At 47.2% G+C, this 23,371-nt stretch overlaps 1 protein-coding gene across 1 annotated transcript in view; it reads left to right on the top strand.

Moving 5' to 3' along the window:
• The window catches only part of LOC147115004 (uncharacterized), an 869,491-nt gene that overhangs the window by 490,225 nt on the left and 355,895 nt on the right, over window positions 1-23,371 (top strand). Inside the window, exon 21 of the mRNA XM_085993202.1 lies at window positions 1,285-1,531. Within this exon, the coding sequence (XP_085849328.1) occupies window positions 1,285-1,531 (247 nt within the window). The remainder of the gene's footprint in view (window positions 1-1,284; window positions 1,532-23,371) is intronic.

The following is a 23,371-nucleotide window of genomic DNA, read 5'->3' on the forward strand; positions in this document are numbered from 1 at the left end:
AGTAATGGGAGAGCCTGGATGCAGCCGTGCACCTTTGTGCAGTGCTTGTCAGTATTTGCAGCATCTCAATGCTGCAGAACACTGACAACGCAACTGTCAAAATGAACGTGTCCATGGCCCCTTTAAGGAAACTGGCTGATGACGCATCATCAAATGCCATCATCAGACTCGCTTCCTATTAATTGGCTGGGAACCTCGCAGGGCGGGCTTAAGAAGCCTCATCAACGGAAAATCTTGTTGGCGGCTGCGATCGAGACAGAACGGGGTCCCCACATGCTCCGGACGTCACCCGCCACAGATCCACTGAGGTTGGAAAAGTCCTATCTGTGTAGATGGGAGCAGGAAATTGCAAAGGGCCATAGACTAAGTGAGTGAGCAAAACTGTGGCAGATGGAGATTAATGTGGGGAAGTTTGAGGTGAACCACTTTGGATGTGAGAAAGATAAATCAGTATATTTCCTTAACGGTGAGAGACTAGGAGCTGTGGAGGAGCAAATGGATTTGAGTGTCCCTGTACACAAATCACTAAAAACTAGCACAAAGGTACAAAAAGTAATCAAAAAGGCTAATGTAATGTTGGCTCTTATCTCATGAGTGTTAGACTACAAAAGTGAGTAAATGATGCTTCAGTTGTACAGAGCCCTGGTCAGATCCCATCTGGAGTTCTGCATTCAGTTTTGGACACCGAACCTGAGGAAAGATATATTGGCCTTGAAAGGTACAAGTGCAGGTTCATCAGAATTACACCAGGATTAAAGTGTCAAATTATGAGGGCGGTTTGCATAAACTTGGTTTGTATTCCTTGACTTTAGCAGGTTGACGGATGATCTAATCAAGGTGTTTAAAATTATAAGAGGGATTGAGTTCCTCTGGTGGGGAATGCAGAACAAGAGGGGAGAATCCTAAAATTAGAGTGAGGCTATTTAGGAGTGAAATAAGGAAGCAGAGGGTAGTGGAAATCTGGAACTCACTCCCCAAAAGGCTATGGAGGCTGGGTCAATTTAAATTTTCAAGACTGAACTTTTTATTGGGTAATGGTATCAGGGGATATGGAACAAAGGTGGATAAATAGAGTTCAGGCATAGATCAGCCATGATCTAATTGAATGATAGAACAGGATTGAGGGGCTGAATGGGCTACTGTTCCTATGTACCATCTTGTACTTAGTTGACATTATTTGCCTTTGAAAGGCCTCAGCCTTCCATAGCTTGAAATGCCATTGTTTTATATTTAAAAAAAACACACAGGTGGAAAAAGTGTTTGTAATTGCCGTTGTCTTTATAGGCAATATGGAAAAGAGATGATCTCCTGCGGAAATCAGAGGCTGATCTCCTGCAGTCTCGAGAAAATATCAAAGAGAAAGTGGCAGAGGTGGAAGCTTTGGACATCATAGCCAAGGGCCTGAGAGTGGGAATGCAGGGATTACAGTATCATAAGAGACAGATTGAAAAAGAAAATACAACACTGAGAACAGAGATTCAGCAACTAAACCAGGAGTTGCTCAATATCCATCAACAGTACAGGGAGAAGGGTAAGCATTTTCTTCTAAAATAAAGTACATTACTATATAGATAGTGCAGTGGCTGTAGCTTTCTATACCTTTGAAAGTTATCTTTTGCATGCAACACTGATGTTAAAAAGTCATTGGATAGACTTGTAACTCTCACCGCGGCGCGGTCAACTGGCAGTAACTGATTGGCTGCCTTCAATTAAAGGAAAATCAGATGAAGTATATAATGGGCACCCCATCCACTACCACCAGTTTTCCAGCCAGTTGCAAAAGTTAAATTATGCTCCTTAGTTTCAAAACTGAGCTTATTTGCAGTTGCAGTTTCATCTATTTAAAGATACTCATTTGTTTTGTATAGACTGGGGAAATTACGGTAAAGTGACAAAACTTCATGAATTGTAGGACTGTGAAAAACAGTCCGTAGTATAGAACAGCCACTTCAGGAATGTAATGAAAGTGCTGAGAAATTCATTGAACTGAATAGGAAAGTTACCATGTAGATGGAGGGATGACATCACCAACAGGCATTTTACAGGCAACAAAAGTTTCTGCTTGCACTCATATAATTGTGTTTTTATACTGTTGCTGAGGACCAGTTGTATTAATTTCTGTTTCTTTCACCCCCTTTCAAAATGTGCTGTCACACACAGCTAAAAATTAAGAAACCATTAGAATGTATGCTGCAGTGAAATAGTTTGATACAGTTAAAGTTCCCAAATTAATAGATGACTTATAAATTGCATTGTCAGATTGCTATTGAAAAGGATTCTATGGGCTGGCTCCCTTCTTTCAGAGAGAATAAAACACTATACACAGTCTAAGCAACGATCACGTGCATTTGACCGGTCCCTCCGGTCACCCCAACCGGAACCTTACAACTCCTAACTCTGTGATCCCACTTCTGACACCACTGTAAGATTAGGATCACAGGCTCACACACAGATTACCCAACAGGGCTTTAGAAGTTGCAAGGCTTTTATTAAAGAGCTACAGTTTTAAAGCATAATCAGATATTACATATGGTTTAAGCTGAGTATAATAGACATACAACCCGTGACAGTAGGAGCGATCTATGACTCCCGAATCGGAATGCCACGACCGGACGGACGGGGAGGCAGTATGGTGGTCTCGGATTGGGTGGTTTCCTGCAGTCTGCTGCAGTGGTCACTTCCGTTGGGTCATCTCTCAAGCTGTTGGAGGTGTGAGGCCGTCAGCCACCTCAGAGGCTAAATTTGACCAAGGTGTGAGGCTGCCAGCCACCTCAGGGAAGCCTTCGCCCCATACTTCCTGATTTCCCCTCTCGGTCGCCTATATTTATAGTTATTTCAGTGGGCTGGTAATCACCTGGTGTCAATCATTTGATCCCCATCCTATTGTCCAATTGTCAAGCGGGAAGGCATCCCTTGCCGTCCCTTTCTGCATGGCTGACGAGGCCTCCCTCTTATCTTTCTGAGGAATGTTTTGTTATGTTTCTTTAAGGACATTTTACATAGAAACATAGAAGATAGGAGCAGGAGTAGGCCACACGAGCACTAACTGCTGCCACCCTCGCTGGATCGGGCAGGATTCGCCGGGGCCCTCGCCGCGCCGCAGCAGGCCAGCAGTCTGTGCTTCAGCAGATTGCTGCACATGGTTCAGTGCTGCCCCGTGCGAGTGCCAGTGTCTCGTCCGACCAGGGAGTGCCTGTGCTCTCAGGTTGGCAGCATTCCTGCTGCCAACACTGTCACTCCTCCACTGCAGCTGCCACCACCCGTAGGACAGACTGCTGCCGCCCAAGCAGAGTTGGAGCAGTCAGCAGCCGGGCCCTCCAGGCCCAGAGCTGGTCCAGGCCGTCCCCCAAGGGCATCTGCCGACTCACTATCTGACCCTCAGCAGCCTTCCCCCAGCCTTGCTGCAGCCACTGGGGTCCCATTGCAGAGGAGCTGCAGGGTGGGAAGGGGCCAATCTCGCAAGCGAGGCAGATCACCCTCGCAGGCCAAAAAGTAGGAGGTGTGGCAAAATGCTGTTTTTTTGTGAAGGCCGAGGATCATGGTCATTTTTGTTTAACTCTTTTGTTCATTGTCTCCAGGTTGTGAGAGCCAGTTATGAGTCTGACTTTTTTTTGGGCGGGGGGGGTTTCTCTGTATTTGTTTGTCATGCGGGAAGGGCACAGAGTTTGTTAAATAAATAATTGTCTTTATTCAGATTGTGCATGTTTGCACATTGAACTATTTGTTGCCTTGACCGGCTCAAGGTTTGCGGAGCGGGTCCATTCATGTTCTTTCAATGGCACAAGCCATTCCCTGAGAGGGGGCCTAGAATCGACTTGCAATAAGCCGCTGACGGACGGCCCTTACACTTTGTGCCTCCCTCCCGTCTTGGTGCTCCTCCTCCTCTGGTGGTCCTCCAATGTCTGCTGGCAGTGGCTGAGTCCTGAGCATAGCCAGGTTGTTCAGCATGCAGCACACTACAACGAAATGGGAGACTCGCTCAGGCGAGTACTGAAGGGCTCCCCCGGAATGGTCCAGACAGCGGAACCGTTGCTTTAGCACGCCGATTGTGTGCTCAATGATGTTCCTGGTCGCTTGATGGCTGTCATTGTATCGCTCTTCAGCAGGGGTGCTGGGCGCACGGAGCGGGGTCATCAGCCAGGTGCACAAAGGATAGCCCTTGTCCCTGAGAAGCCAGCCTCCTGGGTGAGCCGGGGCTTCGAAAAGGTCTGCCACAGAAGTCTGGCGCAGGATGAAGGCATCGTGGCTGCTGCCTGGAAAGTGGGCATTGACAGCTAGTATCAACTACCTGTGGTCACACACCAACTGCACGTTCAACGAATGGAACCCCTTCCGGTTGCGGTAATCCTCGGCATTCTCTAAAGGCGCCCGCAAAACCACATGCGTGCAGTCAATGGCGCCCTGGACCATGGGAAAGCCCGCTATTCTTGCAAATCCCATTGCGCGCTCCTGCTGCTTGTCCAGGGTCATGGGGTAGGAAATGTACTGACGTCTCCTTTTGAAGAGGGCATTCATGACTTGGTGGATGCAGCAATGCACCGCGAACTGGGAGACATTGGCAATGTCCCCAGTAGCGGATTGGAAGGAGCCGGTGGCATAGAAGTTGAGAGCCACTGTCATCTTCACTGCCACCGACAGAGACGTCCTGCTCCTCAGCTGAGGCTGCAGATCTCTCTGAAGCAGGTGGCAGATCTCAGTGACCACCTCCCTTCTGAATCGAAACCTCCGAATGCACTGCTTCTCAGACATGTTGAGGTAGGAGAACTGCTGGCGGTATACCCTGGGAGGGTAAGGCCTCCTGTGCCGACACCTGTTGGCCCTCCTCCGTCTGGCCATGAATGGCACTCTCTCTCGGCGTCTCTGAGCCCTCTCAATGCAATGGAGAAACCCAACGTTTCCACCCATTGCAGCCCCCATTATATGTGGCCACTCAAGGCTATGGCACTGAGAAATCAATCCAACTACAAAGCTCTGGGCTGAAGCCAGAAGTACCTGTGCGAGCACTGAGTCAAAGCAGAAAGCTCTCTCCCTTTGTCTCTCTGAAAATCTCTCTCTCTCACACAGAAGGAGTGGTCCAAAATGGCTACCACTAAGAAGGCAGGAAGAGCCCCCTTTAAATAGCGCCCCCCAGCCCCACAGCGACTGGGAATCGTTCCACTCAACCAGTCGCTGGTAGCGCCAGACGGAAAGAAGGGGGGCGCCACTGAAGTTCTGGTTCGGGGCGCAGCAAGGGCGTTGCACCATGAAATGACGTCAGGACCTGCGCGCGCAGCTGAGCGGGCATTGCGGTTTTGCGCCGCCGCTAAATGTCCACTCAAGTTCGCGAGAGGCGCAGATTGCGCCACGCCCGGGCACTAGCCGCTTCGCACCCCACTTATCGCCCTCTTAAGGCGCTAGCGGCTGGCGCTACCAACTGAATTTCTAGGCCCATATGCCTTCATAAATATCACATCAAATGAAACAGGGAGACAGGACGTCTGTAATATAGCCATTGAGGTAGCTAGGGGGACAATGGTGCACTCAGTTGAAGTGTTTTCAATTTACATGTTGTAAAATATACAAATAGAAGACTTTGTAGATACGATATCAATAGATGCACCATGCAATCACATGGCTTTTGTATTGAAATTGGAACACATAGGAGGCTCGAAGTCGGCTTCCAACCAGCTAAGGTGATTTAAGAATTGAATAGAAGACTTTTGTAAAATGGAATCAAATAGATACATATGTTATAACCGTTTTTTATGATACATTTTGAATACCTACACAGCAGACAGAATTCTGCAAGCTAACAGCTGAATTGACAGTAAGAATAGGAAGAAGTCAACAGAGAAATGACTAGAGATAATTAGCTTACATCAGCAGAAAACTTCAAAGGATATACCACTGCAAAAGGGTATATTAATAGAACTTTCAAATAGAAAGTCAAAAGTCGCTGAAAGGGGCAAAGTGATTCTTTCACTCTTCAGAGACAGGCTCTGTAAGTTTTTAACTCTTTGAGTCTCGGGGATCAAAAAGGTACATTTATTTTGATTTTGGTGGATGTCCTGGATTAGAAATAAGTAAGAAATGTAAAAATGTAACAAAGTTAAGATTTGAGAATAGGATCTCTGAGAATAAGAATTGTAAGCTATTTGTATTTTGAACTGTTAATGTTGCGACTGAATTCACCAGCTGTTAACTAGATGTCGCATCTTTAATAAATCTATATATTTTTAAAATTGTCTCACAGAGTACTTCTGTATCAAACTCGCAAACTCAATCTGGGTACACTCTTTGGAGAGGAGTTACAGAATTCTGGGGGAGTATTCCGGACCCTCATAAAATCCGGAAGGTTACAGTCTAGTTAAACTTACTAAAAGTGCTATCTGGAGGACAGTAACATCTTCAAGTCGTTCCTTTCCTTTAGGGAGAGATAGTCTGGACCTTTAGACCCAATTAAGCGTCTTATAGGATTTGGCTATCTCTAACTTTAGTTGAAGGTGAACGTCTGGGGAATACACCTGATCCGGGGTAGCCCGAAAAGGGCTAGGACTAGTAATTATCCCTTCAGCCTTTGTTTGCTGAGGAGGCTTCATCCAGCTTACGGGTGGGAACAGAATCTCCCTGCGCCCTCTTCCTCCCTCCACAAGAGCTTGGAGGAAGTCCTCATTAAAACGTGGAGCAGCCTTCGGTTTTGCACCACTCATTGTGGCCTTGGCACACTCAGAGACTAGCAGAAACGAGAAATGAAAGGCTGAGGCTGCATGGGACCCTTAAAAACATCTGCAGCAATGACGTCATCAGAGGCGACTAACAGACCCGATCCCAGTCATTGGACCGGCCAGTGCGCATCACGGCACTTAAGGGGCCAATTAAATTAAAATGTCAATTCGGGAGCGGCTTAAACCAGCATCGGGCCCGAAACCTGCCCACCAGGCAACCCGGCTCCAACCCGCCTCCTCCATTAAATTCGCAGCCATAGACTGCTGTAGAGATTCGTGTATCTCTGGTAAACAGGATTGAGTGCAAACCAATATGGTGGGTATATTGTGTTTAATCGGAGTTTAGGACGGAATATAACACACTAGTTATACAGCAAATACATACGGCTGTGACAAGTAGCTGGTACCACTGGCTGGAGTCATACCTAGCTCAAAGAAAGATGGTTGTGGTGGTTGAAGGTCAATCATCACAGCCCCAGGACATTGCTGCAGGAGTTCCTCTGGGCAGTGTCCTCGGCCAAACCATCTTCAGCTGCTTCATCAATGACCTTCCCTCCAACATAAGGAGTCAGAAATGGGGATGTTCGCTGATGACTGCACAGTGTTCAGTGCCATTCACAACTCCTCAGATAATGAAGCAGTCTATGCCCGCATGCAACATGACGTTCAGGCTTGGGCTGATAAGTGGCAGGTAACATTCGCGCCACAGAAGTGCCAGGCAATGACTATCTCCAACAAACGAGAGTCTAACCACCTCCCCTTGACATTCAACGGCATTTCCATCGCCGAATCCCCACCATCAACATCCTGGGGGTCACCATTGATCAGAAACTTAACTGGACCAGCCACATAAATACTGTGGCAACAAGAGCAGGTCAGAGGCTAGGTATTCTGCGGCGAGTGTCTCACCTCCTGACTCCCCAAAGCCTTTCCACCATCTACAAGGCACAAGTAAGGAGTGTGATGGAATACTCTCCACTTGCCTGGATGAGTGCAGCTCCAACAACACTCGAGAAGCTTGACACCATCCAGGACAAAGCAGCCCGCATGATTGGCACCTCATCCACCACCTTAAACAGTCACTCCCTCCACCACCGGCATACCCTGGCTGCAGTGTGCACCATCTACAAGATGCACTGCAGCAACTCGCCAAGGCTTCTTCAGCAGCACCTCCCAAACCCGCGACCTCTTCCACCTAGAAGGACAAGGGCAGCAGACACATGGGAACACCACCACATCCAAGTTTCCCTCCCAAGTCTCACACCATCCTGACTTAGAAGTATATCGTCGATCCTACATTGTCGCTGGGTCAAAATCCTGGAACTCCCTACCTAACAGCACTGTGGGAGTACCTTCACCACACAGGATGCAGCGGTTCAAGAAGGCAGCTCACCGCCACCTTCTCAAGGGCAATTAGGGATGGGCAATAAATGCTGGCGTTGCCAGCGACGCCCATATCCCATAAACAAATAAAAAAAAAGACCCGATCGGACAGACAGCTGGTGTGTACGAAAAACTCTTATTCGTCTCATGTCTCTCTCTCTTTCACTGAACTACCCAAAAGTGTTAGACTTGGGTCTGCATGGGTCCACTCTCTGAAGAGTGTTAGACCACCGTTTCCACTCTTGGGACCCCCTCACTCCATGGCTGAGCTAAGAGTTCTTTAGCTCTTCCTTTTATTCTCTTTTTAGGGGTGGGCCTGAGGTAGGATATAGACAAGACCATTTAACCTATAGAGGTTCCACTTAAAACAAGGTGCCCAATGGCACGTTGAGTTCTTTGTCTAAATCTACAGATGAAGACCCTCCCTCAAGGGGTCTTCACAACCATTACACATGCTTTCTGTACTTGTCCAATCATGGCCTTACAGCATGTTGAGGACTGTCTTCCCTTATCTCATCCTGTCTTGACCCCCCTGGTGCAGCCAGTGCATGTACCAGGCACAGCTTTGAGCCATTAAATCAGAGGCCCAAGCCAGAGCTGTCTTACTCAACCAGCCACAATCCAAACTATCTCCCCTTAATCTAAAAGTCTATTCCATCTTGAGATGGTACCTTAACTCCCATAAATTCCTTCTATGTCCTTTATACTAATTAACCTTTAATTATCTTTGCAAGCAGTTCTGTTAAACAAATTCCAAATTCTAGCTTAGCATTATAATATGGTTATTAGTAATAATGGAAGGTGGATAATAGGTTGGGCCTTCATTTGCCAAATTAAAGACACAACAACAGAATCAAAAACCTAAACTTACAAACAACAGACAGCTAGCCTAGCATGGGCCCCTGTGTGGAATGTTATTCCTCATCTAATTTAGCTAACTGAAGATATTTTGTCTCAAAGCCTCCAGGAAAACGAAACTTACACAGTTCCAGTTAAACACAACTTATACAGTAACCCCATACTTATCTCGAGCACTAATACAATCATTTAAACACAGTATTATTTACGTTACAGTTTCATTCGCATAACCATATATATTTTAGGCACCCCTAGTTTCTAATACTGCAAAGCAGGAAGTAAAAAACAGGAAATATGAATTACATTTAAATCATTGTACAGGAAGCGAAATAAAAATTGGGACATACACATAGGATTAAGGGAAAGACATAAGAGAGATAAATAGAAAAACTATTAAAAAAATATATTTTAATTTTTTTAAAAAGCTGCAACATTCATTTTCTTCTGAGGGAATTAGACGCCACACTTTTAGAATTATTTTTTCAGGGCCAGAGAGGTTGTTCAGCAGTAATTATCACTTACTACACTGTTAAAAACTCATTTACACCTGATTGTACAAGACCTAACTTTTTTACTCTCTACATAGAATATATAGCACAGAAACAGGCCAGAATATATAGCACAGAAACAGGCCATTCAGCACAACCAGTCTATGTCTGCGATAATGCTGTACTCGAGCCTCCTCCTATCCTTCCTCATCTAACTCGATCAGCATAACTCTCTATTCCCTTCACCCTCATATGGTTGTCTAGCCTCCCCTTAAATGCATCTATACTATTCACCTCAACCACTCCTTGTGGTAACGAGATCCACATTCTCACCACCCTCTGGGTAAAGAAGTTTCTTCTGAATTCCGTATTGGATTTCTTGGTGACTATCTTATGTTGATGGCCTCTAGTTATGCTCTTCCCCACAAATGGAAACACTCTCTCTGTATCTACTTTATCAAAACCTTTCATCATTTTAAAGACCTCAATTAGGTCACCCGTCAGCCTTCTCTTTTCAAGTGAAAAGTGACCCAGCCTGTTCATCCTTTCCTGATGGGTATACCCTCGCATTTCTGGTGTCATCCTTTTAAATTCTTTTTGCACCCTCTCCAGTGCCTGTATATCCTTTTTATAATATGGCGACCAGAACTATACGCAGTACTCCAAGTGTGGTCTAACCAAGGTTCAATACAAGTTTAGCATAACTTCACTACTTTTCAATTCTATTCCCGTAGAAATAAACCCCAGTGCTTGGTTTGCTTTTTTATGGCCTTATTAGCCTGAGTTACTACTTTTAGCGATTTTTGTGTTTGTACTCCCAGCTCCCTTTGCATCTCTACCCCATTTAGATTCTTATTTTCCAAGTAATATGTGACCTCCTTAATTTTCTTACCAAAATGTAATACCTTGCACATATCTGTGTTGAAATTCATTTGCCAATTATATGCTCATTCTGCAAGTTTAATAATGTCCTCTCATAATTTGTTGCAGTCCGCTTCAGTATTGGCTATCCTCCCCACCACCCCACCCCCCCCACCCCACATCAATTTGGTGTCATCCACAAATGTAAACATTGTGTTTTTGATTCCAAAGTCTAAATCGTTAATATAAATTATGAACAACACTGGTCCCAGCACTGATCCTTGTGGGACCCCACTTTCCACCTTTCTGAATAGCTACCCTTTACCCTACTTTCTGCTGTCTGTCTTGCAATGAGCTAGTTATCCATTCTGCTACTTGTCCCTTGACTCCGCATGCTCTGACCTTATTCATTACTCTATTATGTGGCACCTTAGTGACGCAACTTCTGGCGTCCGCACATGCGCAGTTAAACGCGGAAATCCAGAAGTTGTCAGTGATACGCTGCTCTTTCACAGGCTGCACTATTGCAGTCCTCGTCCGTTGGAAATCTAGATAAATTGCATCCATTGCATTACCCTTGCCTACTCTCCTTCTTACCTCTTCAAAGAATCCATGCTTACAGTTTATATTATTACTAGCTGAAGTGCCCGGCGGTGCCGAGGCTTTTTCGAGGGCATGTTGTTGGAAGAGAGAGAGAGAGCGACTGGGGGGAAGAGAGAGAGCGACTGGGGGGAAGAGAGAGAGTGACTGGGGGGAAGAGAGAGAGCGACTGGGGGGAAGAGAGGGAGGGGAGGGGGAGGGGAGGGAGGGGGAAGGGGGAGGGGGAGGAGGGGAGAGGGGAGGGGAGGGCAGGGGGAGGGGGGAAGGCAGGGGAGGGGAGGAGGGGGGGAGGAGGGAGGAGGAGGGGGGGAGGGGAAGGGGGAGAGTCCCCGAGCCCCCTGATCCCCGTCCCCCCAAACTCCCGAGCCCCCTGATCCCCACCCCCCGAACTCCCGAGGTTGGCCCCCCCGAGGCTCGCCCCCCCCCCACCAACCAAGCACCGAACTCCGGAGGCGCGATCTTCCGAGCACCGGCCTCCCGAGCTGGCTTCAAGATTGTGGCTGTGCGAGACGGCCGGAGGGCCCCGTTGCCAGGGTAACCGTTGACGCTGACCAAGCCCCGCCCCCCGGCCGAGCCAGAGAGAGAGACGCCGCATCTCAGCTGCTCCTGCTGCGCGCGCACCCTTTAGTAAGGTAACGGCGCTGGGCTGAGGCCCGCCCCTCCAGCCTTCGAGTGGGGCCGGGAGGTGCCTAGCTCGGGCGTGGGTGCGGAGGAGACGCCGAGGCTTGGAGGCCTACCTGGAAAAACGGGGAAAGGTAGGAAAATTAATGAGATTAGATAAGTTAATTACTTTCTAAATCATTTTTTTGAAAAACAATATGTGTTTTAAAAGCAACGTTTTTTTTAAAGACGCAGAAAGCGGGAAAAAGAAAGGAAAAGTTTGGAATCAAGATGGCGGCGACTCACCTTGGTTCAGAACGATAAGGCCCGCCCACACACGCACCGATTGGCTCAGCGGCACACGCCAGCAACCCGGCGTACGATTGGTCGAGCTCGAGGTCACTAATGAGCGGATAATGAGATGCTAATGAGCGGAATGTTAAGGTTTTTCGGATACCGCGGGCGCGATTTTAGCCCGGCCGAAACGTAAATACGCTTAAAACCGTTTTGGAAAGGTAAGCTTTCTTTCGACGTAACGCACGCGTAGGTACGCCCTGTAACTTTCGAGCGCATAGCCCGACAGACGCACACGTGATGACAGACAGAATGCCAGACAGACAGAAGGACAGAAGCATCGCTTTATATATATAGATATTTTTGGTTTCTAGACATTTTTCTATTTTCTCCTTTAGTAGGGATTCCATTATTTTTTCTACCAGCTCGCTTTAGAGCGAGAATAGTGGGTAATTAGCAGAAGTTCATGCCATTACTGTGATCGCTGTGCAGTTTCCATCAGTGGAGACTGCAACAGTGCAGCCTGTGGAGGAGCAGAGTATCACTGACAACAACTTCCAGATTTCTGCGTTTAACTGAGCATGTACAGACGGCAGATGTTGCTGTCAGTTTTACCCTGTAATAACGGCGAGGCTGTCAGTGCACGCCGTTATTAGTACAGCAAAATCCGGGCCAATGTATCTCAAGTGCTCTGTGTGAAACATAAACAGCAACATAGAATTTACAGCACAGAGGCAGGATGTTTGGCCTATTACACATGTGCCAGTGCTAGCTCTTCAGTTAGAACTGTCTCCTCTAATCCTATTTCCCTACCCTTTACCCATATGTTTTCATATGCTTCCTTTTCAAATATTTATCCAGTTAACTTTTAAATGATGTTATAGTCTGCCTCAGTAGGTACTTGCAGTAAAGCATTCCGTGTTTTAGTAATTCTCTGCGTGCAATAAATTTTTCAAGTTACCCATTTCGTTCTTCCAGTAATAGTTCTCAGTCTATGTCCTCTTGTTAACAATTTGCCAGTCAGTGGAAACAATATTTCCCTATATGGCATTTCAAAGTCTTTCATAATTTTGAAAACCTGTTACCAGCTTTGTAATCTCTTCTGTTCCAGTGAAAAAAGCCCCAATATTTCAAGCTTTTCTTCATAACTGCAACTTCTCATTCTTCGTATAAAGGGGTTAACGCGCGCATTTAACGGCCGCCGCAAGTATGCAGAGCAGGCAGATTTGACGCCAACGCTGCCATTTCAGAGTACCACACTCTAGCTGATGCCCACTCTTAGAAAGAAAGAAAGACTTGCATTTATGTACAGGAAACTCTGGTATCCGGCACCGACGGGACCGGTGTGTTGCCGGTTGCTCAAAAATTTTGGATGACGGAGAGGGTTATCTACCGAGGCTATTTTTAACAAAGAAAAATAAAAAAATCAAGAATTGTGCAGTATACAGTAATTGGGTTCTCACCTACCGAATGTTGTGTTAAATGGATGGTGGAAGATGCTTGATTAAGTACACTACTGCCAGTTGAGGGTAATGCAATGCAATGACTACTAGCAGCATGGGAGACACACAGTACCCCTGTAAAATGGCGGATCAGAAGAGACTACCGGCAGTGCGGGAGAGTCAGACTCCTGTTACAGGGGTATTGAGGTGTTCCGACTTCCGACAGCGCCAAGAAGCCGAGTAGTGGCAGTTAGGAGAACTACCCCCGCTGACTAACTCGGCCACCGTGGGAGGCTTGGACTCGGCAACATTGCCGGTTATTGAGGTGTTGTTTTCGGAGTGAGAATTTTGCCGGTTAATAGAGAATTCCGGATATTTAGGTGCTGTTTAAATGAGAGTTTCCTGTAGCATCTTTTACGACCACCAGATGTCCCAAAGCGCTTTACAGCCAATTAAATAATTTTTGAAGTGTAGTCACTGTTGTAATGTAGGAAACGCTGCAGCCAATTTGCGCACAGCACAGCCCACAAACAACAATGTGATAAGGACCAGATAATCTGTTTTAGTGATGTTGATTGAGGGATAAATATTGGCTAAGACACCGGGGATAACTCCCCTGCTCTTCTTTGAAATAGTGCCATGGGATCTTTTACGTCCACGTGAGAGAGCAGTTTAACGTCTCATCCGAAAGACGGCACTTCTGACAGTTCAGCACTCTCTCAGTACTGCACTGGAGTGGGACTTGAACCCACAACCTTCTGTCTCCGGTGCTACCGACTGAGCCACAGCTGACACACTTAACCTTGCACAGCTGAACACGCGTTACGCAGCATGAAGGCCCCCCCACCCCACCACCAGCACTATTTAAAGGGATCATCAACTACATACAGGTTAGTTGCTGGTTGATTTCTTCTGGCTGTCACTACAATTCTACACATTTTTGTGCTTTCCATAGTTGTTTCAAATTTCAAAAGTCTATAAGGAGTGGTGTGTCAGGTGCTGAAGGACTTTGTGCTGACTTCAAGGCTTCTGCACAAGCCAGTTGCTCCCAGACATGGGTGGTCTAGTAGGCCTTTCTTTTGGATTCGAACATGACTGGGAGAATGAGGAGAGGCCATGCAGAGCAGGACAACCTGCTAGAAGCGGGAGGAGGACGGGGAGAAGGGCTCTCAGCTGGAGGCCAACACCAGGGTGTTAAGGGAGCAATTCTCCTACCTGAACTTCAGCAACGATCAATGTTTCAGATGTCGGCATTTCGCTAAGGAGGTACTTGCTGAAATCTGCCACCTGCTGCAGCCACAGCTCCAACCTCAGAGCAACGCAAGGACCGCATTGCCAGTGGCTATGAAGGTGATTGTGGTGATGAACTTTTATAAGCCTGGCTCCTTCCAAGCTGGTGCTGGAGATATTAGCAACACCTCGCAGTTTTCAGTTCACTATTGCATAAGGGAAGTCGACTCCACCCCTCTCCCTGGCAACTGTCTGAGTCTGAACCAGACTGTTCGCAACCTCCGTGTTCATAGCCACGGTCACCTTCACAGCTTCCGATCACATATCCGTGCAATCACTAAGACACCACCCGACTCCGTGCCTGCCTCAGCTCATCTGCTGCTGAAACCTTCATCCATGCCTTCGTTACCTCTAGGCTTGACTATTCCAATTCACTGCTGGCCGGCCTCCCATGTTCTACCCTCCATAAATTTGAGGTCATCCAAAACTCGGCTGCCCGTGTCCTAACTTGCACCCATCACCCCTGTGCTCGCTGACCTACAGTGGCTCCCGGTTAAGCAACGCCTTGATTTTAAAATTATTATCCTTGTTTTCAAATCCCTCCATGACCTTGCCCCTCCCTATCTTTGTAATCCTCTCCAGCCTTAAAACCTTCCGAGATATCTGCACTCCTTTAATTCTGACCTCTTGAGCATCCCTGATTATAATCGCTCAACCATTGGTGGCCGTGCCTTCAGCTGCCAAGGCTCTGGAATTCCCTCCCTAAACCTTTCTGCCTCTCTACCTCTCTTTCCTCCTTTAAGACACTCCTTCAAACCTACCTCTTTGACCAGCTCTAATATCTCCTTATGTGACTCGGTGTCAAATTTTGTTTGATTACGCTCCTGTGTAGCACCTTGCGACGTTTTACTACTTTAAAGGTGCTATATAAATACAAGTTGTTGTTGTTGGTCACTGAGACTCTATTCAAAGAGAGGTAAGTTCATTTCATTCCATCTTGCCAGAGAGAAGGAGGTGGAGTGAGAACAAGGGTTTGCATGCTTCCCCATGGTGCAGGGTGCCATTGACTGCACACACATTGCTTTGCGGGTTCCGCATGTCAACTCTGCCATGTACCGGAGCCAAGAAGAATTCCACTCTCTCAAAGTATAGCTAGTGTCTGACCATAGGCAGCGTGTCATGCAGATCAATGCCCAGTACCCTGGCAGCAGTCATGGTGCCTTCATTCTGCGGTATTCCGCTGTGCCAGCTGTATTTCAGCCACCACGGCAAACCAAAGGGTGGCTACTGGGTGACAAGGGCTATCCGCTGACGACATGGCTCATGACTCCAGTTTGCTATGCACACATACATGAGCAGACCATTGGCATGCTGAAGCAATGATTCCGCTGCCTGAACCACTCTGGAGGACTCTTGCAATACTTGGCTGAGCGGGTGTCAAAATTTGTGGTAGTATGCTGCATGCTGCACAACCTTGCCATCATGAGCAAACAGCCCTTGCCACCACCTAGCAGGTGAGAAGCTGAGGAGGAGGAGGAGGAAAAGGAGGAGTAGGAGGCAGAAGAGAAAGGGAGGCTACAACCTAGACAGCCCCTTTCTGCCCAGGCTTTACGTGAAGAACTAATTTGAGTGCGATACCAGTAACCTCAAATCTAATTTCCCATTCACCAACACTCCCATACTCCTTACCTTCCCTCTGTCACTGACCATCACATCGTCCTTGTGGCCACAATGCAAAAATAAAAGCCAACACAAAATACAGATTCCAAACCAAATTTATTAATTGAACCATACCATATTGCATACAAAATGAAACTAATCACCCTTGTACAATCCCTTAGTGCCTGTCTTCCATGTGCCTTTGCCTGTCCTAGTGCTCCTATGAATGCTACCCCAGTGGCTGCAGCATGGCTAGAGGAAGGCTGCTGACTTTTAGTGCAGGAGACTGCAGATGGCCTTGGAGGATGACCTCGAGCAGCCCTGGGCCTAGGTGGCCCAGCTTTTGACTGCACCATCTCGATGTGGGTGGCAGCTGTCTGGCTGGCTGGCTGGCTGACTGTCAACAGCATAGGCACTGACGGAGAGAGGACAACATGTTCGTGCTCCATGGAGCCACTGCCACTCCCCCGGTGCGGCGCCTCAGCAATCCGAATAATCTGTTGGGGGACAGATTACTGGACTGCTATGAAACCCTGCAAGCCCCTTTGAACACTGGTATCCACAGCCATGATGGCAGCAGTCTGAGCGTGCATGGCAGCAAGCTGACCTTGAATGACAGAAGTCTTGAGCTTCCACTGCAGCATTCAGACTTTTGGTGGAATCCATGGTTGGGTCCACAAGTGTGTTGATGGAGTTGGCTACCAGTTCCAAGCTGGAAAGGATGGGCTCCAAGCTCTGGGCAAAGCTCTGTGCCAAGTTGATGCCGGACACCTCCATGCCCCTTGACATTGAACGCGGGGGTTTCTGGTAGGCTTCCCAATGCACCAAGCATTTTGGTGTGTAGACCCATCAGCCTGCTTCTGTAGCCTGGCCCATCGAAATCCTCATCTGAGTCCTCTGCAGCAGAAGTTGTGTGCAACCTCGCCCTCTGGTGAGCTGGAACTTGCGCTATCCTTGCCCCCTGCCCTGGCTGCAGCGTACTTGTGCCCGGTGTCTCACCATTTGCAGATCCCACCTCTATGCTATCCTCTAAGATACGTGCAGTGTCAGCATCTGAGCTGGTGGCTTCGAGTGTGAAATCAAGTAACAGTGCTATGTCTTTATCATCACTGTCTTGGTCTTCCTCCACTTCCTGTGTAGGTTGCAGTTCTTGGGTATCTGAAAGGAAAAAGGGACAAAGGTAAGGTTGTGGTGACGGGGGAGGGTAAGAAGTGCATGCTTATACCATCTGCAGCTTGTAAGTCAGAAGAGATAGTGGGAGAAGGGGGACGTGGAATGTGAGAAGGAGGATTAGATATGAGGATACCATCCTCTTCAATGGATTCAGCCCCGCTGCTGGACACGGCCTCAGTAATGGCCCTTCCGATAATGGCCAGTACAATCTCCTCCATGAGATTTAGAACATGCAGGCGTGCTTCTCCCCCTCCGGTTAGCACCTGCTGCCTCCAGTTGTGCGCCAGCTTCTCCTGCAATAGAGAAGGAAGTGTGTCAGTGAGTGTCATGCAATATATTTGGGTGATGTGGCTCTCATGGTTAAATAGCTGGCAATGTGTGCAAGCTCTGAGATGTGGGTGGGAGGCTTGCAACAGTGCTAAGTTTGTGAGTGTGAGGTGAAGCATATGAATGTTAGGTATGAGTCCTGATTGATAGAGATTGTTGGTAGGTGAGTGATGGGGGTGTCGTGAATTGAGCAGTGCCTGAGGCTAGTGGTGCAGTTGGTAGGATATACCATTTGAAGATGCATTCACTGACCTTAATCACTCATGTAAGGTCATTAAACTTCTTGCGGCACTGCATCCAGGTCCCTGGGGCTAAACTCCTGGAATGTGCCTCCGCAGCAATCGTTCCCACTGCCTTCTCATCATGTGTTGGAGGGCCGGCTGCCCCCCTGTGGATACAGGACATTTCCCCTGCTTTCCAGCTCCTCCCCAAGACTTCAAGTGCTGCGTCGGAAAACTTCGATGCACGCTATCTCCCATATTCAGCCATTGTTCTTTGTTGCACAACACTGTTCTGAATGATGTCAGCACCTCTGGCAGTCATAATGCACCTTCCCTTTAAGAGCTGCAGGCTAGTTTTAAACATTGCAGGCTACCTTTAAGTAGTTCTAACAAGTAACGATATTGGCCCCCCTGCTGATGCTTGCAGCCAATGAACAACGCAGTTAGCGCCGGCTGCATGCAATAATCATGATAATGAACAGACAGCACGAAGTTGGCATGCTGCCTGCATTACATTGAACAGGCATGCGATGATCATGCATCGCGATCCCCGCACCCGTTTTCGGAGGTTATCCAATTTAGCCCCCAGGATGTTTCTCTTTCAGACTCTAACATCTGTATAGGTGTTTTACCTAAGTATTTGAAGAAAAACTAGAAGACAAATTTTAGAAGTTTTATTTAGGTAAAATTTAAAATGGGGAAAATGACAGACTGTACTGGTCACACACCTGGTACAACTTTTGATGCTTTCGAGATAATAAATATTCTGTAAACTTCTAAAAATGTATTAAGCAGAGAGAAAGAGAGCATGAAAGGCATACACACAGAAAGGCAGAGGGCCCAACAATAACACAGGGGCGGGTGGGGACGGCGATAGTGGGCCCGGAACCCAGAACAAGTTTGGGCTCGTGGAAAAGTCCGATTTCAATGTGGCTACCTAATTATTATTTTACTTCCAGAATTTGCGTCTCCAATGTACATCAACGTGCATGATGGGCACCCATATAACGCAATCTCAACTTGATTGAGTTCGCGAGTTTTTGATACAGAAGACTTATGTGAGACAATTCTAAAAATATATAGAGGTGTATTAAAAGAACCGACATGCAATTTACAGTTGGTGAATCAGTCAATCGCAACATTAACAGTTCTAAAAAGAGAAAAAATACTATCTTTTTACCAGAGAATCTTGCTTTTAAATCTTAACTTTGCTACAGTATTACAGTTCTTAAAGTTTTCTATACAGGATATCCATCAATATCAAATACCTTTGATCCCCGAGGTTGTAGACTACAGAACCGCCTCTGTAACTGAGAATCGCTTTGCCCGATTAAAGCGAATCTGATATCCCTTTTGAATATTTATTCCCTTTTTCAGTGGTATTTCCTTTAAAGTTTCTGCTGATGCAAGTCAATTATCCCTGTTCATCTTTCTGCCGACCTCTGCAATTCTTACTGCTACATCAGCCAGATCTTGTCCCATCTCCAGGTGTTCTAGGGTCACCATATAGAATGGTGTGAAAGGCAGGTGTTCCTTATTTTATGTCATCTTTACAAGGGCAGATGTTCCTTATCTTATGTGCCATCTTTACGCAGTTGAAATTATAACACCATATCCAGGGTGAACCATTGTTTTTGTTCCCTAAGGTCAGCCTGTCAGAGTCATGCACCTTCTCTTTCAATAAGGTTATTTATTCCGGGTCAACAACTGTCTTATCTCAATAGCCAGAATTCTTTCACAGCTATTTCATCGTTAGGTTTCTAAATTTCCAAACCCAGCTTGTCATGTTTTAATAAGGCCAGAATTCTTTTATAAGATGGTGTATTTTTCTGAATAGGTTATATGGCTTATTCCTTCACACATCAAGGATCCCTAGTAAACCTGAAGTCAGTGGGACTTGGGGAGGAAACTTAATTGGACCAGCCACTTAAGTACTGTGACAACAAGAGCAGGTCAGAGGCTGGGTACTCTGCGGCGAGTGTCTCACCTCTGTAAGGGGGTTTTCTCCGATACTGGTCCCCCGTTACACACGGTTCTTGGACGTCAGGATTTATAAGAACAAAATACACACAGCACAGGCTTTTGGCTCAACCTTTGATTTGTTTCTTTATTGAACACACACACTCAATTACTTCCCCAGTATAAATCCTTACGATTTATATCAGGCTAACAACCCCAAAATACAAACCGCTACGCATGGGTTATTTGCATTGGCACAATATGACAGTTAAACCCGTCTGCGATTTGACAATACATATAAAGTTACCCAGACTCAATCACAAAGCCCTTAGTGATCTGACTGAAACTCAAATTTACTCATACTCAATCATAAAAGCCCCCTCTATGATTTGACTGAAACACACAATCACCACTCCCGATCGGCTGGCTCTTGGAGTTGATTGTAGGCCCGAATCTTTCTGTTCGCTATTCTGCCGTTGGCTTCCCACACCACTGTCTTCGAAGTGCACTTACTTTAAACCAAAACCAACTTGCAGTATTTCCTGGCCCCCTTCTGAGCATACGATTCGTTTCAAAATGTGTGAATTGTCCATTGATTTGAGATACCTTTCTGACAATGCAACGCTCCCAAAGTGACTGCGAGGTTGTTGGTTCCTGTTAGCAATCGTATTCAAAAGGTTTGAGGCCCAGCCCATTGTCTAGGCCTGCACTGAACTAGTTATTCGGAGGCCATGGTCTAAGGTGGACAGTGTAACCCCTTAAGGTAAATGAATATGCGAATGTTCTTGTTCAGAAGCATTCGTATATTAGATTGCCTGTGATCCAGTCGTAGTTTCAGCTGCAATGTTTGAATTAACCCTTTATTGCCGAGCCCTTTTTGCTGGCTCTGCAGTTAAGTGATTTTATGTTTCATAGTCCAATTTTTACCGTTGCGGCGGAGGAACGGATCCTACATCTCCTGGCTCCCCAAAGCCTTTCCACCATCTACAAGGCACAAGTTAGGATTGTGATGGAATACTTTCCACCTGCCTGGCTGAGTGCAGCTCCAGCAACACTCAAGAAGCTCGACACCATCCAGGACAAAGCAGCCTGCTTGATTGGCACCCCATCCACCACCTTAAACATTCACTCCCTCCACCACCGGCGTACCGTGGCTGCAGTGTGTACCATCTACAAGATGCACTGCAGCAACTCGCCAAGGCTTCTTCGGCAGCACCTCCCAAACCCACGACCTCTGCCACCTAGAAGGACAAGGGCAGCAGGCACATGGGAACACCACCACCTCCAAGTTCCCCTCCAAGTCACACACCATCTTGACTTGGAAGTATATCGCCGATCCTTCATCGTCACTGGGTCAAAATCCTGGAACTCCCTCCCTAACAGCACTGTGGGAGTACCTTCACCACACGGACTGCAGCGGATCAAGAAGGCGGCTCATCACCACCTTCTCAAGGGCAACTAGGGATGGGCAATAAATGCTGGCCTTGCCAGCAACGCCCACATCTCATGAACGAATATACAAAAAAACACTCTCTTTCCTCTCAGTCTGTCTTGCGAGGTACTGGCAGTCCTTCCATGCACACTGTCCACAATAGCAGAGAGGATGGAGGAGTCCAGTTCAAGTATTTGTTGATTGATGTCGCAGGCCATTGCGAGGATGTCTTCCATGGATAGACTGGACTCCTCCGTGGAACATCAAACGCAGCACTCTAATCAATCCATGCAGGCCATGATCAGGGCTGTGCAGATTTCAGATGCCAACATGTCTGTCACCTTTAATAGGATAACAGATATCTTAGCTGTGGCCTTACAAGGCGTCTCTGATCTGCACCAAGCTGCTCCCCCGCAGAGAGGTAGGAGTGATGTGCTGCTGGCCCAGGAGAGGGATGATGATGAAAGGGGACATGGAAGCGGGAACACCACTCAAAGCGCTCCCACGTCTCACTCGTTTCCCCCCCGCAACCAGTACCTGACATGCTGCCTCGTCTCCCGATAGCCAAGTCTGCCCTTGCACAAGTGCAGTTGGAGCAGTCTTTGGGGCGGGGTAGGCAAAGTAAACGAAAAAAGTATTGCACCAAGGTTATGCACATGCCTGTTTGTGAAAAAGTTAGGCTATTATGTTTCTTTTTTTATCAAATCGCATAAAATGTATTAATTTGCACCCCTTTCCTGTTTTTCCCATTCTTGCATGCTCGCACAGACCTGCATGATTCTTTTCTTGCAGTTGCACACCAGCTGAACATTGATGGAATGAAATCCCTTGCGGTTGACAAATACTCCTGGTTGATCTGGAAGTGCTCAGTTTGCTACGTGTGTGCAATCGATGGCACCCTGTGCCTGCGGGAAGCCGGCCAGAAATGCGAATATGTGTGCCCGCTCATTCACAGGAAATCACAGGAACCCCACAGTGCAGATAGAGGCCATTTCGGCCCATCGAGCCTGCACCGACACATATCCCACCCTATCCCCGTAACCCCACGTATTTAATCCCCCTAACACTAAGGGTCAATTTATCATAGCCAATCAACCTAACCCGCACATCTTTGGACTGTGGGAGGAAACCGGAGCACCCGGAGGAAACCCACGCAAACACGGGGAGAATGTGCAAACTCCACACAGACAGTCGCCCGAGGCCGGATTTGAACCCGGGTCCCTGGCGCTGTGAGGCAACAGTGCTAACCACTATGCCACCGTGCTGCCCATTCTGGCTATTGACATCACAGGGGAAGTTTAAATAGCTCCCAGCCTTGGCAAACAAGCCATCTGTCACCTGCCTTATGCACTTATGTGCTGAGAGACTGAGACTGAGCCCCTTGATATGTCTCTGGTGGCACCCTGGAACGAACCAGAGGCAGAAAAGTTGAGGGCACTGGTGGCTTTCACAGCCACTGGTAATGCTTAGCCACCAGTTCCGGCAGGGAGCTGGTCTTCTACTAGGAGGCTGCAGATGCCTGTGACCACCTGACATGACAATCTCAACCTCCAAAGTACTGTTCTTCTGAGAGGTCAAGGAAGCTGAGCCTCTGCCTGTACACAGTTAGGTGGGTAGTGCCTCCTGTGAACTCAACCAATCTGTTGGTCTCCTCTGTGTTGTCCACCTGCATCTCCCTCCACAGCAAGCCCTTGCTGATGCTGATTGTTTTCCTTGTCCAAAGTCCAATCTGAAGCTTCCATGGCACCACCCATCCTGATGTTCTGTGTGTGAAGACCTCCAAACTGTCCCAATAAGTCTCTCACACAAGTACTGTCACCAAACCGTTTCCCAAGGGAAACTGAGAAAGCAGCTGTGAACACTGAGCCTTTATTACTCTCAGGACTCCTGACCTTTAACTAGCCCCATGAAGTGCCGCTCAATCTCGCCTCCATTTTAATTCCGAGTTCTCCGAACCACAGGAAACCCGAAATCGCGGCAAAAGTCTCATTAAATCAACCTAATTTAAATATTAAAATCACTAACCCACTTCTCCAGAGTGGGTTACTCGCTCACACCCAAACCTGCTGTGGTTAAACAGGCAGCAGGGGACGGGTTGCGATCGGGTTTTAGATTTTGGCAATTTAACCCACCTTCCCTG

The sequence above is a fragment of the Somniosus microcephalus genome, chromosome 7 (genome assembly GCF_052327205.1).
Source record: "Somniosus microcephalus isolate GS21.2 chromosome 7, FLI_Smic_1.0, whole genome shotgun sequence".
Lineage (NCBI taxonomy): Eukaryota > Metazoa > Chordata > Chondrichthyes > Squaliformes > Somniosidae > Somniosus > Somniosus microcephalus.